Raw genomic sequence first — 16,762 nt, 5'->3', positions numbered from 1 at the left:
CAGGGATTGACACTGGGCCGTGTCGGCCATAATAAAGTCCAGTCCAGTGTCCACACACACACATGCCAAGTTGGCCAGATGCCCTTTCTAATCTAGAGGCAGCTGGGACAGCTCAGAGCACCCTGACCTTTGGCAGGACACAGGCTCTGGATCCAGCCAGGCCGGGGTGAGTGCACGGTGACCATGGAGGAGGGATTCTGCTTTCTGATTAAAGGAGTGAGTGGCCTAGTCGCCCAAAGCTGCAATTCCCAAATCCCGGTCCACGACCAGTTTCACAAGTCCATAGGATCTAGAAATACACATTTTTTTTTTCAGAGATTGTCCTCTAGTCTGAGATAATACCCACTCTACTTTTCTGATACTAAAATTTCTTTTGGGAAACACCAACCATATTAGATGGTAGGTGGGTTTTTACATTGCTGCTTCTTTCTTTCTTGCTTTCTTTAAAATGGACACATTTAACAAGGCTACCCATTGGCAACCCTAGAAAGGTCCTTCCCTTTTTTGAAACTGGCCTGTGAAATGCCAACTGGGATTGAAGCCGCTTTTAGTTCTTTCTTTGTTCTCTAACAGCACTTCTAGGAGTCCATGATTAGATGACCTCCAAGATTAGTTTCCTTATGAGAAGAGATACGGGGGAGCTCCTCCCTCCCTCCCGCCCTCCTTCCCGCCCTCCCTCCTTCAGCCTCTCTCTGTCCACACACATGCAATGGGGAAAGGCCATGTGAGGACATGGGGAAGAGGCAGCTGTACGTGAGCCAGCATGAGTCCTCACTAAAAATCGAATCAGCCAGAACCTTGATCTTGGACGTTCCAGCCTCCAGAACTGTGAGAAAATAAATTGCTGTTGTTTAAGCCATGCAGTCTGTGGTAATTTGTTATGCCAGCCCAAACCGACTAATATACTTGTGATCCCCTCTCTTTCTTTCTATGCGTCAGTCTCTGCATCTGTAAAAGCGAGAGAGGGTAGCATCTTATGAGGCCAATATTACCCTAATACCAACCAAAGACATCATTTAAAAAAAAGAAAAGCTACAGCTCAATATCTCTTGTGAGACTGATGCAAAAATCCTCAACGAACCAAATGCAGAAATATATGAAGATCATTCATCATGACCAAATAGGATTTATTCCTAAAATGCAAGACTAGTTTAAAATCCAAACATTAATTAACATAATATATTATACCTTTAAAGGGCAAAACCCATTTCATCATCCCAATAGACACAGAAAAAGCATTTAACAATATTTAACATCTACTCATGAAAAACAAACAAACCACTCAATAAACTAGGAATGGAAGGGAACTTCCCCAACCTGATAAAGGGTATCTATGAAAACCCCACAGCTAGCGTCATACTGAATAGTGAAAGATTGAAAGCTTCCCCTCTAAGATCAGGAAAAAGACCAAGATGTCTGCTGTTGCCACTTCCATTCAACACTGTACTGGAAGATCTTGCCAGGGCAATTAGACAAGAAAATGAAATAAAAGGCATCCAGCTTGGAAAGGAAGAAGTAAAACTATCTCAATTTGCAGATGACATTATCTTGCCTGTAGAAAATTCTGAGGAATCGACTAAAACAAAAACGTATTAAAACTAACAAACAAATTCAGCAAAGTTGCAAGACAGACGATCAATATATAAATAGCAATCGTATTTCTATACAGTAGCAATGAACAGGCTAAAAAGTGGCATAAGGAAATCAATTCCATTTATAATAGCATACCTATAATAAAACAGGAATAAATTTAACAAAAGAAGGGCAAAACTTACACTCTGGAAACTACAAAACATCGTGTAAGACACTAAAGAAGCCCTAAATGAATGGAAAGACCCATGACGTACATCGATCAGAAGAATGACTATGGTTAGGAAGTATTGTTAAGGCAATACCCCCCCCCCCCAGTTTATTTACACAAAGGAATCCCCCACAAAATCTCAGCGGGCTTCTCTGCAGAAATTGACAAGTGTGGTGCCCGACAGAGAGCATTAGCGTCGTCTAGGAGACCCAGACACATCCAGAATCAAAACCTCAGGGGTGGGGCCCAGCAACATGCATTGTAACACACCTCCAGGAGATCCTGCAGCTCACTAATGTAGGGGACCCTGCTTACAAGATGTGCTTCTCCACCTGACTGGCCATTGGAGTCACCTAGGGAACTTGAAAAAAAAAAGACCCATGCTCTAGCCCCCCAGCAGACCAACTAAATCAGACTCTCTGGGGATCAGTCATGAGTATGTTTTAAAGCTGCCAGGTGAATCTATGGGGGAGAAGGACTGGCTTAGAGGGTGTCTCAGGCCCCTCTGCTCTTCAGCCCCCTTGAGAGTTTGGCCTCAGCCCCGCTCACTGGGGCCACCTGGTGGCCATCCTGGCGAATGACTCTACATCTTGCTGCCAGGACACCACCAGGGATCTCCATTCTCCCACTGCAAAGGACAGCACCATTCAGGACTTTGGAATGGGGGTCGGTGGGCACGGTGGGGAGAGGGTGAGAGCTCTTCACTGGCTCTGCTTCCTCCCTCCTCATTAAAACACTCCACACCCCAAAGGCAGCCGGAACAACCACTGCTAAACATAGCCCCAACCACACCACCCTTCCGGCCCCATTGCCAATAGAGTAGAGTCAACCTACCCATCCGACCTCATCTCTGACAGTTCCCAATACAACTGTGTTTGTGGGCACCGAAGCACCTTCACCACCTCTAGCTCACTTTACACTTTTCAGCCTCCTGGCCTTTGCCCATGCAGTGCCCTGCCTGAAGTGCCCTCCCCAGCTCTCATTATATTGGGATTGTTCAAGGTCAGCTCTGTGGGACCTCTCCTCTCTTCCTACAGCTCATGCCCCCTTAGTGCTCTCTGCTCACCCTCTGTGTGCCTCACAATGGACATCCAGGGCTGCAGAGCTCAGAGGAGAGGAGGGCCTATCAGCTGTGAGGGTGGGGTAGGGTAGAATACACGGAATGCCTGAAGGCACTTAAGGGACAGCAGGGCTGGAAGGAAGGGAACGTGGGGAGGACTCTGACACTGTGTCCAGTGTGGGATGGGGGACCGATGATTCTTTGAAGTAAGGCTAGGCGCCCCTTTTCAACTACTTGGGCTTCAGGCTACAAAGAGAACTGGACGCCTCAGTTCTCTGCCCTCTGTAGTCTCTAAAAGTGGGAGGAGCTCAGTCTCGTAGTTCATTGCTGCCATCTGGTGGCAGCATACGAGGCCACTGTGAGTGGATACTCAAAGGGGATACAATATAGCTGTTGGCCCTGGGGAAAACTAGCCCATCTTCCAAAGTTCAGCAAAGTCCATTTTCTGAAACTCCTTAACCACCTTCCCCACCCCACATTTGGCAGCCCTTCCATATGACCTCTGACCCTGGTCATAGCCTGACCTCAGATGCCCTGCCTCCAGCCAAGCACCCACCCTTTGCCCTAATCAGGTCTGATCCATCACCCTGAGCAAAGGTTGGCCTGGACCAGCCATTTCACCAAGATGTGCCTGGTGCAGGCTGAGCATGGGACAGGCTTGGGGCAGCCCCCTTCTCTGCAGGGGCCACAGGCAGAAGCTGTCTTCGGGCGTGACTGGCCAGCAACAGAAAAAACAAGGTTGGCACCCATGGAGGTAACTCACTCACTTCAGGCACAGCCTTCTTGAAGCCCCCCGCTCCCCCCACAGCTGCAGCACCCTCTTCCCACTCCAGCACCCTCCTCTGCCCCAGCAGCCAACCAAATTCACCAGACCAGAGAAGAACAAAATTATGCAGGTCAGTGTGTTCCACACAAAGCCCAGAGGCCACAGAGTCCAATGCCCAGGCTGCCTGGCAGATTACATGACTGGGCGAGGAGGGCCGTGCGTAACAGAGTGCTGGAGACTATGGCCAATTGCAGGAGCAGAGTGCACATTTTTCCTCGATAGGCTGAAAATCTGGACTTTTACATAAGATCTGGACGTTTGTGGAAACCTCTGATTTTTATCACGCCCAGGGCCTCAGCAGCATCAGTGTTAAACCACAGGACTGCTGCCCTGCTGATAAGGAAACAGCCCCTCTCCAGAACCACAGAGCAGGCCATGTTCGCTGCCTCCTGCCCAGGGCCCCCGTGAAAGACACTGGAGGGTCAACACCTGGCACCACAGGGATCGTTCTGATTGTCGCATCCTTGATGGGTTCCAGGGCCGAAGCCGCTGTCGGATTTTCTGAACCTCACAGCTGCACACACCCCACCTTACCCTCCAGAATCCAGGCAGGGCCAGTTGGGGCTGGGCATGTTTCCATTTCAGGGATCACCTCCACTTCCAGAAGGTGGAGAAGTGCCTGCGAGCCCTGGAGGGCCCATGGGACGCCAGCAACCTCCCAGCCTCGGCAGCCACACCCTGGCTGTGCCCGGGGCAGGGGGACTCACCTGGCGGTAGGTGCAGACGATGATTTCCCGCAGGTGGTAATGCATGGGCGTCATGGTCTCACTGACCGTGTCCAGCGCTGCATCCACCTCTCTCTTCATGCGGTGCCCATCGGGCAGCAGCTGCACCACCTTCATCACCACCTGGGGCCAGAGGAGAGGGGCTGAGCGGAGGGAAAACTAAGGTAGGCAGGTGAGGCCTCCTGCCCCAGCAACAGGCTCACCCCACACCCAGGGGCACCCCAGCCTAAAGGCCCAGCCCTGACCTGCCTGCCCTCAGTTCTCAGATGAGTGTGGGGAGCAAGGGGGTTCCTGGATATCCTAAGGGGTTTAGTTTTCTAAGCAGCAGAAACCTTGCTTCAAACAAAACCTTATCAAGAACTCTAATCTACAAAACAGGTGTGGAACTGGGGCTGGTGGGGTGAGGTAGGGAATATGATGAACCTATGTGGGGGGCCTGCTGGCTCCGCTTGCACCCTGTAGCAGCCTCAAGCTCTTCAGGACACCTGGCTATGGGAATGCAGTGTGGACACCACTCATCTGACGTAAGTCCCCCTTGACTCCTGGGGAAACTGAGGCCAGGGACGGTCACTCGGTAGTGCTGGGCTCTTCCCCACCGCTCAGCCACTCCCCTGTGGATCCCCCCTGTGAATCCGTCTACTCTGTACCCCCACAGCCAGCACCAACCCAGGCCCCCATCACCTCTCATCCCCAGTGTAGCAGCTCCACCTCTCCCTGGGAGCCAGAGAGGGTTTCTGAGAAATGTGAGCCTGTCCCATGTCCCCAGCTTCAATCTCTTCATGACTCCCTTCCACTTGAAATAAAACTGAGAGCTTCCCTAGGTCTGACCGCCTGCATCCTGCCTCAGTCATAACTGTCCCTACAGCACCAAGCTTTCCTGGAGCCCTTTAATGCACCACCACCCCCCCCCAACACCCTGTAAAGTCCTTTCAGAGTCCCACAGTGCACCTGCTCGTCCATCTATGTGCGCACTTGTTTCACACCCGCTCCCCACTAGACAAAAAGCTCCCTGACCCCTAAGTGCCCTGTGGACAGCTGCTAAATGAACAAAAGGACAGAAACGTGACCTCACTCTTCTCTCCATGTGGCCGCCACCTGCACACATGGCCTATCGTCCTCATCTCCACGACTGGTCAATAGCAGGACCAGCGTAACCACCGTAGGGGGGGCTCTCCCCCACTCCAGCATTTCTCAGCAAGGCCCAGCCCAGGGCTGGCACCCCGGCAGAGAGGGAGTCACAGCCAAGTGGGAGGAGAGGTCCCCATAGCCTGGGAGAACTCAGCTAATGTGGCTCAGGCCTCCGAGAGGCTGCTGCTCAGCGACACCCTGGTCCCAGGCTCTGGGTCCACACCTTGCTGGAGAGGAGTGCAGACCACAGGCTGGTTCCCAGGAAGGCACAAGGTCAGAAACTGTCGCACAGGGAACGCCCCCGGCAGAAAACTGCAGCTTTTTCAAACTAAATGAAGTGAATATCTAGCCTCTCCCCTAAATTCCTCCTCCCGTGAATTCTTCAGCTCCTTAGCTGTCACAACCACCAGCCAGAGGTCATCCTGGGTGCCCTCTTAGCCAGTGGTCCCCAAGACCTACCAATGGGAACTGGCCTTCTCCTGTTTGCCAGGTGGCACCCTCCTCACTCAGGCCCCGCCTCTCCTCCCCACTCCCTCCTCCACACAACTGGCCCCCCAGAATGAGAGTCTGATTACAACCTCTTCCGCCTCCCTACTGGCCTCAAGGTGTAGGTCAAACACATAGTGTGGCTCGCCAAGGTCTTCACAATCTAGGTCCCCCCACCTCAGCCCCACTTCCTTTCATTCTGGCCAATCACAGCCTTAAATAGCTCCTGCCCTTTCCAGACTCCCACCTTTGCACACTTGACTTCCTCTGCACACTTCTCCTTCTCACCCAGCGAACTCACTCATCTTTCCAAACAATGCACTCAAATGTCACCTCCTCCATGAAGCCCTCCTGGGCTCCCTCAGCTGTACCCTCGGCCCTCAGAACTGATGTCTATTCCAGCACTCTTCACACTCTGTTGGATGCTCCCCACTGGGCTATGGGCTCAATAGGCCCAAACTAATTAGAAAGGAAGCTGATCTAAACTGGAGAATGTCTTGGGGTGGGTGAGGACAGGGGTACAGGGGCATCTTCAGGTCAAATAATGTAACTTTGGAACACAGGCTCTGAGATCCACTACCTGGCTTGTACCCCAAGACCATCACCTCACTAATGTGGCTCTAGGGTGAGCCACATTAGCTTATTAGCTTATTAGCTCCCTGTGCCTCAGTTTTCTCATCTGTCCACTGGGATTGCAAGGGCACCTAACTCTTGGGGGCTGCGAAGAGTAAAGAAGGGAATGCATGCAGCGCTCCTAGCGCAGGGCTGGCAGGGAACAAAGAGAGTTCTAACTATCACATCTGAGGGGCTGACATAAAGATGAAGAATGCGGCTTGGAAATAAACCCTTGCATATATGGTCAAATGATTTTTGACAAAGATGCAAGACCATTCCATGAGGGAAAGGACATTCTTTTCAGCAAACAGTGCTGGGAAAACTGGATGTCCACATGCAAAAAAATGAATTTGGACCCTTACCTTACACTATATACACAAATTAACTCACAATGGATCAAAGACCTAAATGTTAAGAGCTTAAACTATAAAACTCTTAGAAGAAAACACCGGGAAACCTTCATGACATTGGACTTGGCAATGACTTCAGAGATGTCACCATAAGCATAAGCAACACAAGAAAAGATAGACAACTTGAACATTAAAATTTAAAACTTCTGCATTAAAGGACATTCTCAATAGTGTAAAATGTCAACCCACAGACAGGGAAAAAATATTTGCAAATCACGTATCTGATAGGGATTGGTATCTAGAACACAGAAAGAATTCCTACAACTTAACAACAACCAAACAACCCAAATCAAAAATGGGCAAAGAACTTGACAGACATTTCTCCAAGAAGATATACAAATGGCTAAACAGCACATGAAAAGATGCTCAACGTCATTAGTCATTAGGGAAATGCAAATCAAATCAAAACCACAATGAGATAGCACTTCATACCCACTAGGATGGCTAGTATCAAAAAAATAAAAAATAAAAAAAACCCCAGAAAACTACAAGTGTCAGCAAGGATGTAGAGAAACTGAAACCCTTGAGTTTTACTGATAGAAATGTACAATGATGCAGCTACTATGGAAAAACATATGGCAGTTCCTCAAAAATTAAAGTTACCATATGATCCAGCAATTCCACTTCTGGAATTGAAAGCAGAGACTCGAACAGATACTTGTTTGCCTGTGTTCATAGTAGCATTATCCGAAATAGACAAAAGGTGAAAAGAACTCAAGTGTCCATTAACAAATGAATGGATAAACAGAATGTGGTATATACATACAATGGAATATTATTCAGCCTTAAAAAGGAGTGGAATTCTAATACATGCTTAACATGGATGAATCTTTAAGAGATTATCCTAAGTGAAATATGCCAGACACAGAAGGACAAATATTCATTATATGTACTATATTATAAGTGATTCTACTTATATGCAGTAGGTAGCATAGTCAAATTCATAGAGATAGAAAATAGAACAGTGGTTACTAGGGGTAAGAGACTTATTGTTTAATGGGTATAGTTAATTTGGGATGATGAAAAAGGTCTGGAGATGGATGGTGGTGATGGTTGTACAACAATGAAAATGAACTTAATGCCACAGAACTGTACACTTAAAAATGGTTTAAATGGTTATTTCTGTAATGGACATTTTATCACAATAAAAAGAATAAAAATAAAAGAATCAGCAAATCAACCAAGGAGAAAGAAGAGAGAAGAGGTGCAGGGTGAGGAAACAGCATATGCAAAGGCCCAGAAGCTGAGAGCTTGGCGAGTTTGAGGGCATGCATAGAAGCCAGGGTAGCAGCTCAGCAGGGAAGGGCAAATGGTGAGACTGGCCAGGTAGGCGGGAGCCAACTACAACACCCACACCAGGCAGCCACGTGCCTACTCTGAGCTCCACATTCCCCACCTGTAAGAGGAAGACACTGCCACCCACCTGCAAGGTGTCTGGGAGACGACATGTGGCAGGTGCATAATACATGGGTGACTAAATCGGAAATGTTAGTGGCTGTCCATCCAGTGCCCTGGACTGTAATGGGGGTGGGGTAGGGCAGGCCAGGGCCCTGCTCCAAAGTCACCAACCACAGCTGGGTCCTAGGTGCCTACGAGGAGGTTGTCAATGCTACCCAGACGAGACGGTGGTCAGTGGCCTCCCCCAGGCCACACAGTAGCTAGCCTAACAGTAGGGTTAGGCAGGGTGAGGAGGGTCCAGTCCCCCCATCTCCAATGGTCAGCTGTCAGGGTCCCAGAGCCAAGCTGCCCCATGCCTTGGTTTGCTCATCTGTGAAATGGGTACACAGAAGCACTAATGGGATGAGGTGGAAGAAGGCAACAGCACTGAGAAGAGCTTTGAAGATCCCCACCAGACCTGCCAGCAAGACTCGCCCTCTCCCCTCCCCCATGTGTCCCCTGGGGACCCCACGGGGCATGCTCACCTCAAACTCCCCCATGGTGAATTTGGCATCAGGCACACTCACGAGCTCCTCCTCGCCCACCTCTGGGAAGCCCTGAGGGAGAACAGCTGCTGGGATGGGGCGCACTCCTACCCAAACTGTACCTCTCCCTCATGCCAGGAGCCCCTGGCCAGGGGTCTGCCAGCCCCACCTGTCCTCTGCCCAGGACTGATGGGAGGGGGCTCGGAGACCACACCTGGCATCACCTCCGCCCCCCACACCCTGCTGGCATAGTGTTCCCAGGGACTGAGTGCCCAGCCTGCCTGGGCAGACCCCTGTCCTCACACAAGAGGCCTCACATACTCGGATGTGCCAGAAGGCGAGCACAGCCACCACCATGGCGGTCGTGGTCCGGCCCTGGCCACTGAGGCAGCTGAACACGAAGCCGGTGCCCGTGTCCTTGGCGAGGGCAGCCCGTAGGACCTCCAGCAGTTGATCAAAATCCTGCGTGGAGAGACCAAGGTCTAAGTCAGTGGGTGCCCCTGGCTGCACAGACTCCAGAGGTGGCTCACCTGAAAAGGTCGTGTGCGCCCTGGGCTAGGCTCTGTGTCGGGCTCACAACCTGCATACACACTCACCTCACTGCAGTTCACACAAGACCATGTTCATGTAAACAGCCCCACCCCTGTGCAAGCGTAACCTCCACCCCAGGACGGACCGGGACTGGACATTGGAGCAGACACACACACACACACACACACACACACACCTGGGGTTCCTGTCTCCCACAGTCTACCAGGCAGAACATACACACGTGTACACACTCCCGTGTGCTGCACCCCCAGACATGCATGGAGCCCCTGCTCTAATGCCCTCCTGATGGGGACCCAACTCAGGTCCCCCAGCCTAAGGGCAGTCTTGACCGCCCGCAGCGGATCACTGCCATGTGTGGCCACCAGGGGACGACAAACTATGGGCAACCAGACCCACAGAGCAAAGTGAGGCAGGAAATCCAAGTCTGATCACCACCTATCACAGAAAGCACATTACTGGCCCTGCACGTACCCAGCACACACCCACACAGACACGTCACCCAAACAACAGACATATCACACAGGCCCACAGTGACTCACACACAATACCTGCCAGGCACACACACCACACACATGTATCTGCATACCTTAAAGACACCCACTACACACACATCCACAGACACGTACGTCACAAACCTACAGATATGACACACACACAAACACCTTCGTCACACACAGCATCCCATAACACCCTCCTCCACAAACCCCATACATGTACCACACCACATGACTCCCCAAAAGGCACACTGTCCACACTTAAACCCTAGTGAAGATATCCATCACAGATGCCATAAAAATACACACACCGCACATATATACACCCTGCACAATGATTGCCACAGCCACTCAAAACAGTCCCCCAACAGACACATATACCACAAACACCATGGACATGCTCACCTCCCCATATACACCTGACCACGTAACAAATGCACGTGCATGTGTGTGTGTGCAAACACCAGGCTCGGAAGGGATGTAAAGAAACCACCAAATCTGAACCCTCATAGAACAAGCTCCCAGTCCCTCAGCAGAGCTATGCCCACAGCCAAGGCCCAGGCCAGAGGGGAGGCGGGAGGGCCTCCTCTCCCTCGGAAGAGGCCTCGCCTACCTGGCCCCCTCACCTCCTCGCGGGGGGCACAGAAGTCAGGCATGGGGACGCGGTGGTAGGTGAGGCCAGGGCAGGCCCTGCGGTGCTGGCTGAAGACCTCCTTCACGGTGAGGCACGTCTGGAACCTGTGGGTCTGTGGGCCCTCCACACCTGCGCGAGGCATGCTCAGGTGGGCCTTCAGCTGGGTCTCCAGATTCTAGGGAAGGGGGGACAGAGCGCACAGGCCGCTGAGGCCGCCTCTAGGTCAGTCCTAAAAGACCAGAGCATGCTATGGCCAGGACCCTGCCTGCCCCTTCCTGAGCCTCAGCGGTCATAACCAGACCAGGAGCCAGGCAGGTGGCCACAGTGGGAGTCCTGCATCAGCCACTCCCTGAGATGGATTCTCCTGGGGCCTCAGTCTCTCCATCTGTAGAATAGGAGAGCATGGGACCTTCTACAGACCCTCCCAGGCCAAGTCCAAGGTACGGGCGTGTAGAAGGCAGAAGGGCCTCACCTCCAGTTGGTCAGCTGTCATGGGGGGCCCAGGCGACCGCAGGCTGTGGCTGTGCCCATCGCACTCCAGCACAGCCTCCTCTCTCAGGTTGACCCAAACAACCTGCCGCAGCTTCCTCTTGGCATCAGTCAGGTAGGCCAGGATACTCCCCAGGGCCTGGGGACACAGGAGTGAGGTCAGTGAAAGGGCTCAACCTCCCCCCCCACCCCACCACCCCACAAGCGGACCCAGGTCACCTTGGCACTGGGCTGGGCTGTGCCATAGATGGGCATTCGGGACACCCGCCGGAAGTTGGCCACATCCATCTCTCTGACGGTGCTCAGTGCATCTGGGGAGATGAGGTCATCCGCCACCTGTGGGGAGACAGCAAGGCTGGGTGGGACCCAGGGCAGCCACTGAGAGGTTTAGAGCCAGCCCGAGGGGAGCCAAGGAGGGCAGGACCAGCACTTCACAGCTTACAAAGCGTGTCTGCACACTCAGAGCTTCACTACAGCCCTGGCAAGAAGGGGGACGGTCCCCACTCTCCGGATGAGGAAGCTGAGGCTCGAAGATGAGAAACTGGTAGCAAAGACTCTAGAACCAGTTGTCCAGACTCCCTGCCCAGAGCACTTGGGTTTGAGACTGAGCAGAGGGGACTAGAACGAGGCTGCAGCTGCACCTGTTCCTTGAGGCCTGCGAGTGACCCCATTATGCTCACAAGAAGATTCCGCCACCCCCACAGGCTGTCACCCCTTTGCCTCCTGGGAAGGCAATGCTTTACCCAACCCCACAGGAATCAAGGGCCAGCCCCCACACATTGCCACTTCCCCAGACAGACAGCCACACTCACCAGGGAGCCCTTGGCGATGAGATCCCCAGGGGCCACAGGCCCCGCTGAGCTCAGTGTCACAGGCAGGCGATACAGCTCGGGGTGGGCACACAGCCAGCGGCTGAAACTGAGGGCAAAGGCCAGCGGGTACTGCAGCCCGAGGCAGAGAGAGATGGGAGTTCAGGGGCACAGGGCCATTCTGAATTCTCCCTGCCTGCGCTGTGGTTGGGGGGCCCCAAGAGACATCCATGATGGCCCCAGACGGGGATGAGGGGGTGAGGAGCAAGGACCAGACAACTGAAGCAAGATCCTTCTGGGCCCAGATGCCCTGGCCAAGCATAGAGAGACCGGGCTCAGGGGAGAGAGGTGGGGTGTCCTTTCCCAGTACTGCCCAGGGGGAGAGGTGGGAACCCCTTTTCCCAGTACTGCTCAGGGAGCAGCCCTCCCTCTATCTGGGTGTCTCTTCACCTCCCCTACACCTTTCTTCCTCTAGAACCAACACACATGCCCTACTCTCCTTCCCAGCTCCACAGGGATCCCTGATGACCCCATGTCTGTCACTGTGGTGGGGAGGCTGGAGGGATCCCACGGGGCCCACCCATCCGCAGGCCCCACCTGCTCATGGAGATAGTAGTTAAACACAATCAGGTAGAAGTATCGCTCCAGACTCCGCAGCGCCCTCTGCCGAACACCGTGCTGGCTGTTGCTTCCCTGAAAGGAGGGGACCAGGAGGGAGAGTGGGGAGGTAAAGACGGCGCTGCCGGAGCCACCCAGTCCCCACCCCAGGAAGGGCAGGAGTTAAGCCTCAGAAATCCCCAGAAGACAATCTGTTCCTCCGTTCATCACACAGTTCTGCCAGGCTGGAAGTTCTTCCAAGCATCTAACCCTACCCCATTTGCAGCAGATAACCGGTAGTTCAGGGACAGCTGTGGTGACTACAGCAGGCTTTACAGTTCTGCCCCTGAGCCCAGAGACAGGCTGGGGCTCCCCGCTTTGCTCCAACGCCACACACCATGCAGGGCAGTGTACCCCTCTGTGTTGAAGCAGCAAGTGCATCAACACTCTTCCCTGAGCCAGTGACCCTCCCTACAAGAAAACAAAAAGACCCTCATGACAGCACTCCAAGGGGCCATAATCATGACTGAGGTCATAAACTGAGGTTCAGAATGATGAAGTGACTTGTTCAAAGTCACACAGCTGATGGGTCCCCAAACAAGTACCCTAACCCCAGCCCAGCACCCTCTGGGTGGGGCCTTGTCAAAGAAGGGATTAATCCCTCAAGCCCCTCCCTCTTTCAGCCTTCAGATCTCAGGGTTCTCTGGCTGGGTCCATACCACCTTCCGGAGGGCAAGGCAGATCGGGATAGGCCCAAAAGAAAGGTCACGGCCTTTGATGAAGTTGAATTCCATCTTTGGGAATCTAGGCCAGCAAACTATTATGTCTATAAAAGGCCAAACAGTAAGTACTCTAGGTTTGCAGGCTACATGGTCTGTTTCAACTATTCAACTCTGCCCCCACAGAGTAAGAGAACCATAGACAGCACAGAAATGAATGGGCAAGACCATGTCTCAATAAAACGTATTTACAAAAACAAGTGATGGGCTGGATCTGGCCCGTGGGCGGCAGTGTGCCAGGCCCTCACCCAGACTAAGGGGAAAAAACTCTAAACGCACAAAAACTCATCTTCATGAAGCTACTCGATGTAAAAGTGTTCACAGTGATGAGAAACTGAAGGTGACTCAACTGCCCAAGAAGAAGGGGCCCGTTTAGGAAATCATGGCTGGTGACATGCCAGGGACACCTGGTCTGGGTCAGGCCCCCTTCCAAGTGCTTCATGGATCTTATCTGACCTACTGCTCACAACAACCCTAGGGGATTGTTATCATTCGTGGCCCATTTTACAAGTGGGGCAACTTGAGCCGTTCAGCAGGTTGCCCACATCCGTACACCTGTAGGGGGCAGAGCCTGTGACCAGAAACCAGGCGGTCAGGCCAGAACCCGCACTCGTAACCTATCGGGTCAATGACGGCTGAACCACATCATGGGCGTCAGTTATACAACCAGGAAAATCTCAGTGACAACAACCAGGTGGGGACATGGGAAAGACAAAACAAGTAGGATACAAACTGCATACTGGGGTAACCTACACGAGAACATCATAAATAGAAAAATGAAGGAAGCCATCCTCACGTGCTCCCAGCAGGCAACTACAGGTGATTTTTTTCCCTTCTCTAATTTCTCACGTTTCCATATATGATATTGCTTTTAGAAGATGTTCTTTTAAAGGGTTAAAGGAGAAAATGGCTCTGCAGGCTTTAGATTCTTTCCATGCATTGTGTGCAAACACTGTCAAGCCGACCTCCTCTCCCCAGAGTGTGGGGAAAGGCCGGCTGAGAGCCCAAGAGCCCATCACTCTTCCAGAAGCAGTGGGCTGGACCAAACCTCCCCAAAGAAACACCAAGGGTTCTGTTTGCAGGGGGAGCCCTGAGCAGTCTGGGAAGTATTTGGATCCAGAGGTCCCCAGCACCCCGCCGGCAGCCCCTTCCTCCATCCTGTTTATTCTGCAGCGAGGGGACCTGGCAGGAAAAGTAAACTTCCCCTCCTCCCCGTCTGTCCTTCCTGCAGGCCCAGCTCTCCTATCTACCCCTTCCTCTGAAAGCTACTCCTCTTGTGGGAGGAGAAACACCCAGGAAAAGTCAATCCAGGCTGCAGGGTTTATGCAAAAGCAGAAGCTCTCCAAGCCTCACCTGGGCTGGGCTATCCGGCCGGATGCCTTCCAGCTTCCTCTGGTTTTCCAAAACTATTTCCTTCAGGTCATGCAATTCAGCACAGGCAGTGATGGCTCTGTCCACCTGACTCCGGGGACCAAGGAAGAGAAGAGCGAAGAGCAGTGGGAAAGGAGGAGAGCCAAGGAAAGATAAGATGGTGAGAGATAGGAAAAGAGAGAGAAAGAGAGAGAGAGAGAGAGAACATGATTGGCCAAGGAGAAAGACTTCACCAGTGTGGAGTGAATGCCCCTCCGCTGCCCCCACCCAAGCCCCTTGCTCACCTCCTCCACCATCTTCCTTCCCTGGGGCACAGTGTGGAGGAAGCTCTGGATCACCTGGAGCTGTTCCATGGGCAGTGGCTTGCTCTTCGAGGGGACGGGCCTGAGAAGGAAGGAGGCAGTAGCACAATCAGCATTCCCAGAGGCCTCCAGGATGGCCCCACTCTTAACACTCCCCCATTCATACGGCTGCTGGAGGCACCAGGTTACAGGCTCCAAGTCTGCCTTTTGAAATCACGATGGGGGACACAACGGGCATTTCCGCTATGGGGGAAACTGAGGCCCAGAAAGGTCAAGTGACTTTCTCCAGGTCACCGAGCAAGTCTATGGCAAACCAGAAAAGGAACCCCAACTGCCTGGTTTCTAGCTCTGACTCTGAGCTCCTGGTATGTCCCCAGCATATTGGGGCAGCCCCTTGGGGCACTGGGCCCCATGCCACTTACTCCAGCCTGGAGGCAGTCCCACTGTGGTGAAACAGGATGAGGGTACCCAGGACCATGCCCAGGTTGGTCCTGCCCACGCCCGTCTGGCAGCTGAAGAGGAGAGCAGGGGGCGGGCCGTGGGCATCTCGGAGCAGCAGCAGACTGGGGGTCTCCTAGGGAAGGACCATGCATATCACACAAGAGCAGGACCCAGAAACCCCTCGGCTGAGGACCAAGTGGGCGGGGGGGGGGGTTCATGGCATAGGCTCACCCCCACCCTACAACTGCGGCAAGGCAAGGCCAAACAGCCACTCAGCCTCTTTTGCCTAACCCCACAACCTGATCTGCTCCACCTGCCCCCTTGGTGCACAGGCCCTGCCGCCTTCCCAGACCCTGGCGGAGACCAAGGAACTCGCTCTGGAAGTGAGAACTCATCAGAAGGGACAAGGCCACATCTAACACCCAGTGAGACACTAACTAAATAAGGGGTTGGGATAGAAACACCACCAGGACGCAGGAAGTATCAGTAGAAGAGTCCACAGGGTAAGAATTTTAGCTCCAGTAAAGAAATGAACTTGAGGTCTAGAGGTTCAAATATTGTCCAAGATTACACAGCAAGTTACCAGCCCGGTCGGCCAAAGTCCAGGACTGGGCTCTCTCATTAGAGAATATACAAATACGTAGCCACACACACACGTATACACATCCCACACACAGACACAGATGTGTACACACACAACCCCCATATACACGTTTACATACCCAACACATTTGACACCATACGTAACACAGAATGAGCACTTCTTCTGAGGAAATCCCGAGGCCACACCCACCCTGAGCATCTCCATGGAGACAGAGCCTAGACACAGACCCACTCTCCAGGCCCTTGCACCCCCTCTGTGCTCCCACCATCACTCCCACCCACACTTACCCGGATGACACTGACAAAGGCATCAAACTGGGCTTCCAGGGGGGCCCCTTGCTCTGGCAGGGGCAGGCGGTGGTACCTGCCAGGTGAGGGGAGCAGCCCATCAGGCAGGCCACACACTCTGGGCACCCCCTACCCTTGCATTCCCACGGGACAGACAGGTGTGGGCAATGTAGCCCCACCTCCAGCTGGTGAGAGGGAGGCCACAGCGGAGAGCGGGCCCACAGCCTGAGGTCGGGCTGCACAGGACGGGCCGTCGGTACCTGTAGGTGGGCTGCAGGAAGAGGGGCCGCTTGTACACCTCCTCGGTCACGTGCACGTCATCCTCGCCCCGGATGGCCACGGCGTGGGGCTCACCCCGCAGGTCCTCGGGGTTGTGGTACACGTGGTATGTGTTCCCGCTCAGCCGGGCAAAGTCGTGGACCTAGATGGA

General features: G+C 53.0%; 1 protein-coding gene across 5 annotated transcripts in view; it reads right to left on the bottom strand.

Annotated features, from left to right (window-relative positions):
- PALD1 (phosphatase domain containing paladin 1) overlaps positions 1-16,762 on the bottom strand; it is a 72,949-nt gene that overhangs the window by 14,567 nt on the left and 41,620 nt on the right. For 3 of the 5 annotated variants that reach the window (XM_074339546.2, XM_074339545.2, XM_074339543.2), the window contains 13 exons: positions 16,593-16,753; positions 16,333-16,408; positions 15,423-15,574; positions 14,983-15,082; positions 14,682-14,785; positions 12,549-12,660; positions 11,955-12,083; positions 11,362-11,478; positions 11,126-11,281; positions 10,646-10,828; positions 9,295-9,435; positions 8,974-9,045; positions 4,395-4,535 (listed from right to left, as the gene is read on the bottom strand). In XM_074339546.2, coding sequence (XP_074195647.2) covers positions 4,395-4,535; positions 8,974-9,045; positions 9,295-9,435; positions 10,646-10,828; positions 11,126-11,281; positions 11,362-11,478; positions 11,955-12,083; positions 12,549-12,660; positions 14,682-14,785; positions 14,983-15,082; positions 15,423-15,574; positions 16,333-16,408; positions 16,593-16,753 — 1,644 coding nt within the window. Of the gene's footprint in view, positions 1-4,394; positions 4,536-8,973; positions 9,046-9,294; positions 9,436-10,645; positions 10,829-11,125; positions 11,282-11,361; positions 11,479-11,954; positions 12,084-12,548; positions 12,661-14,680; positions 14,786-14,982; positions 15,083-15,422; positions 15,575-16,332; positions 16,409-16,592; positions 16,754-16,762 lie in introns of all 5 variants that reach the window. The other 2 variants (XM_074339548.2, XM_019712447.3) reach the window with 1 other exon arrangement.

Source organism: Rhinolophus sinicus, chromosome 15 (genome assembly GCF_057876585.1).
Source record: "Rhinolophus sinicus isolate RSI-liver-muscle chromosome 15, RSI-T2T, whole genome shotgun sequence".
In the NCBI taxonomy this organism is placed as follows: domain Eukaryota; kingdom Metazoa; phylum Chordata; class Mammalia; order Chiroptera; family Rhinolophidae; genus Rhinolophus; species Rhinolophus sinicus.
This window is presented reverse-complemented; position numbering and strand designations above follow the sequence as displayed.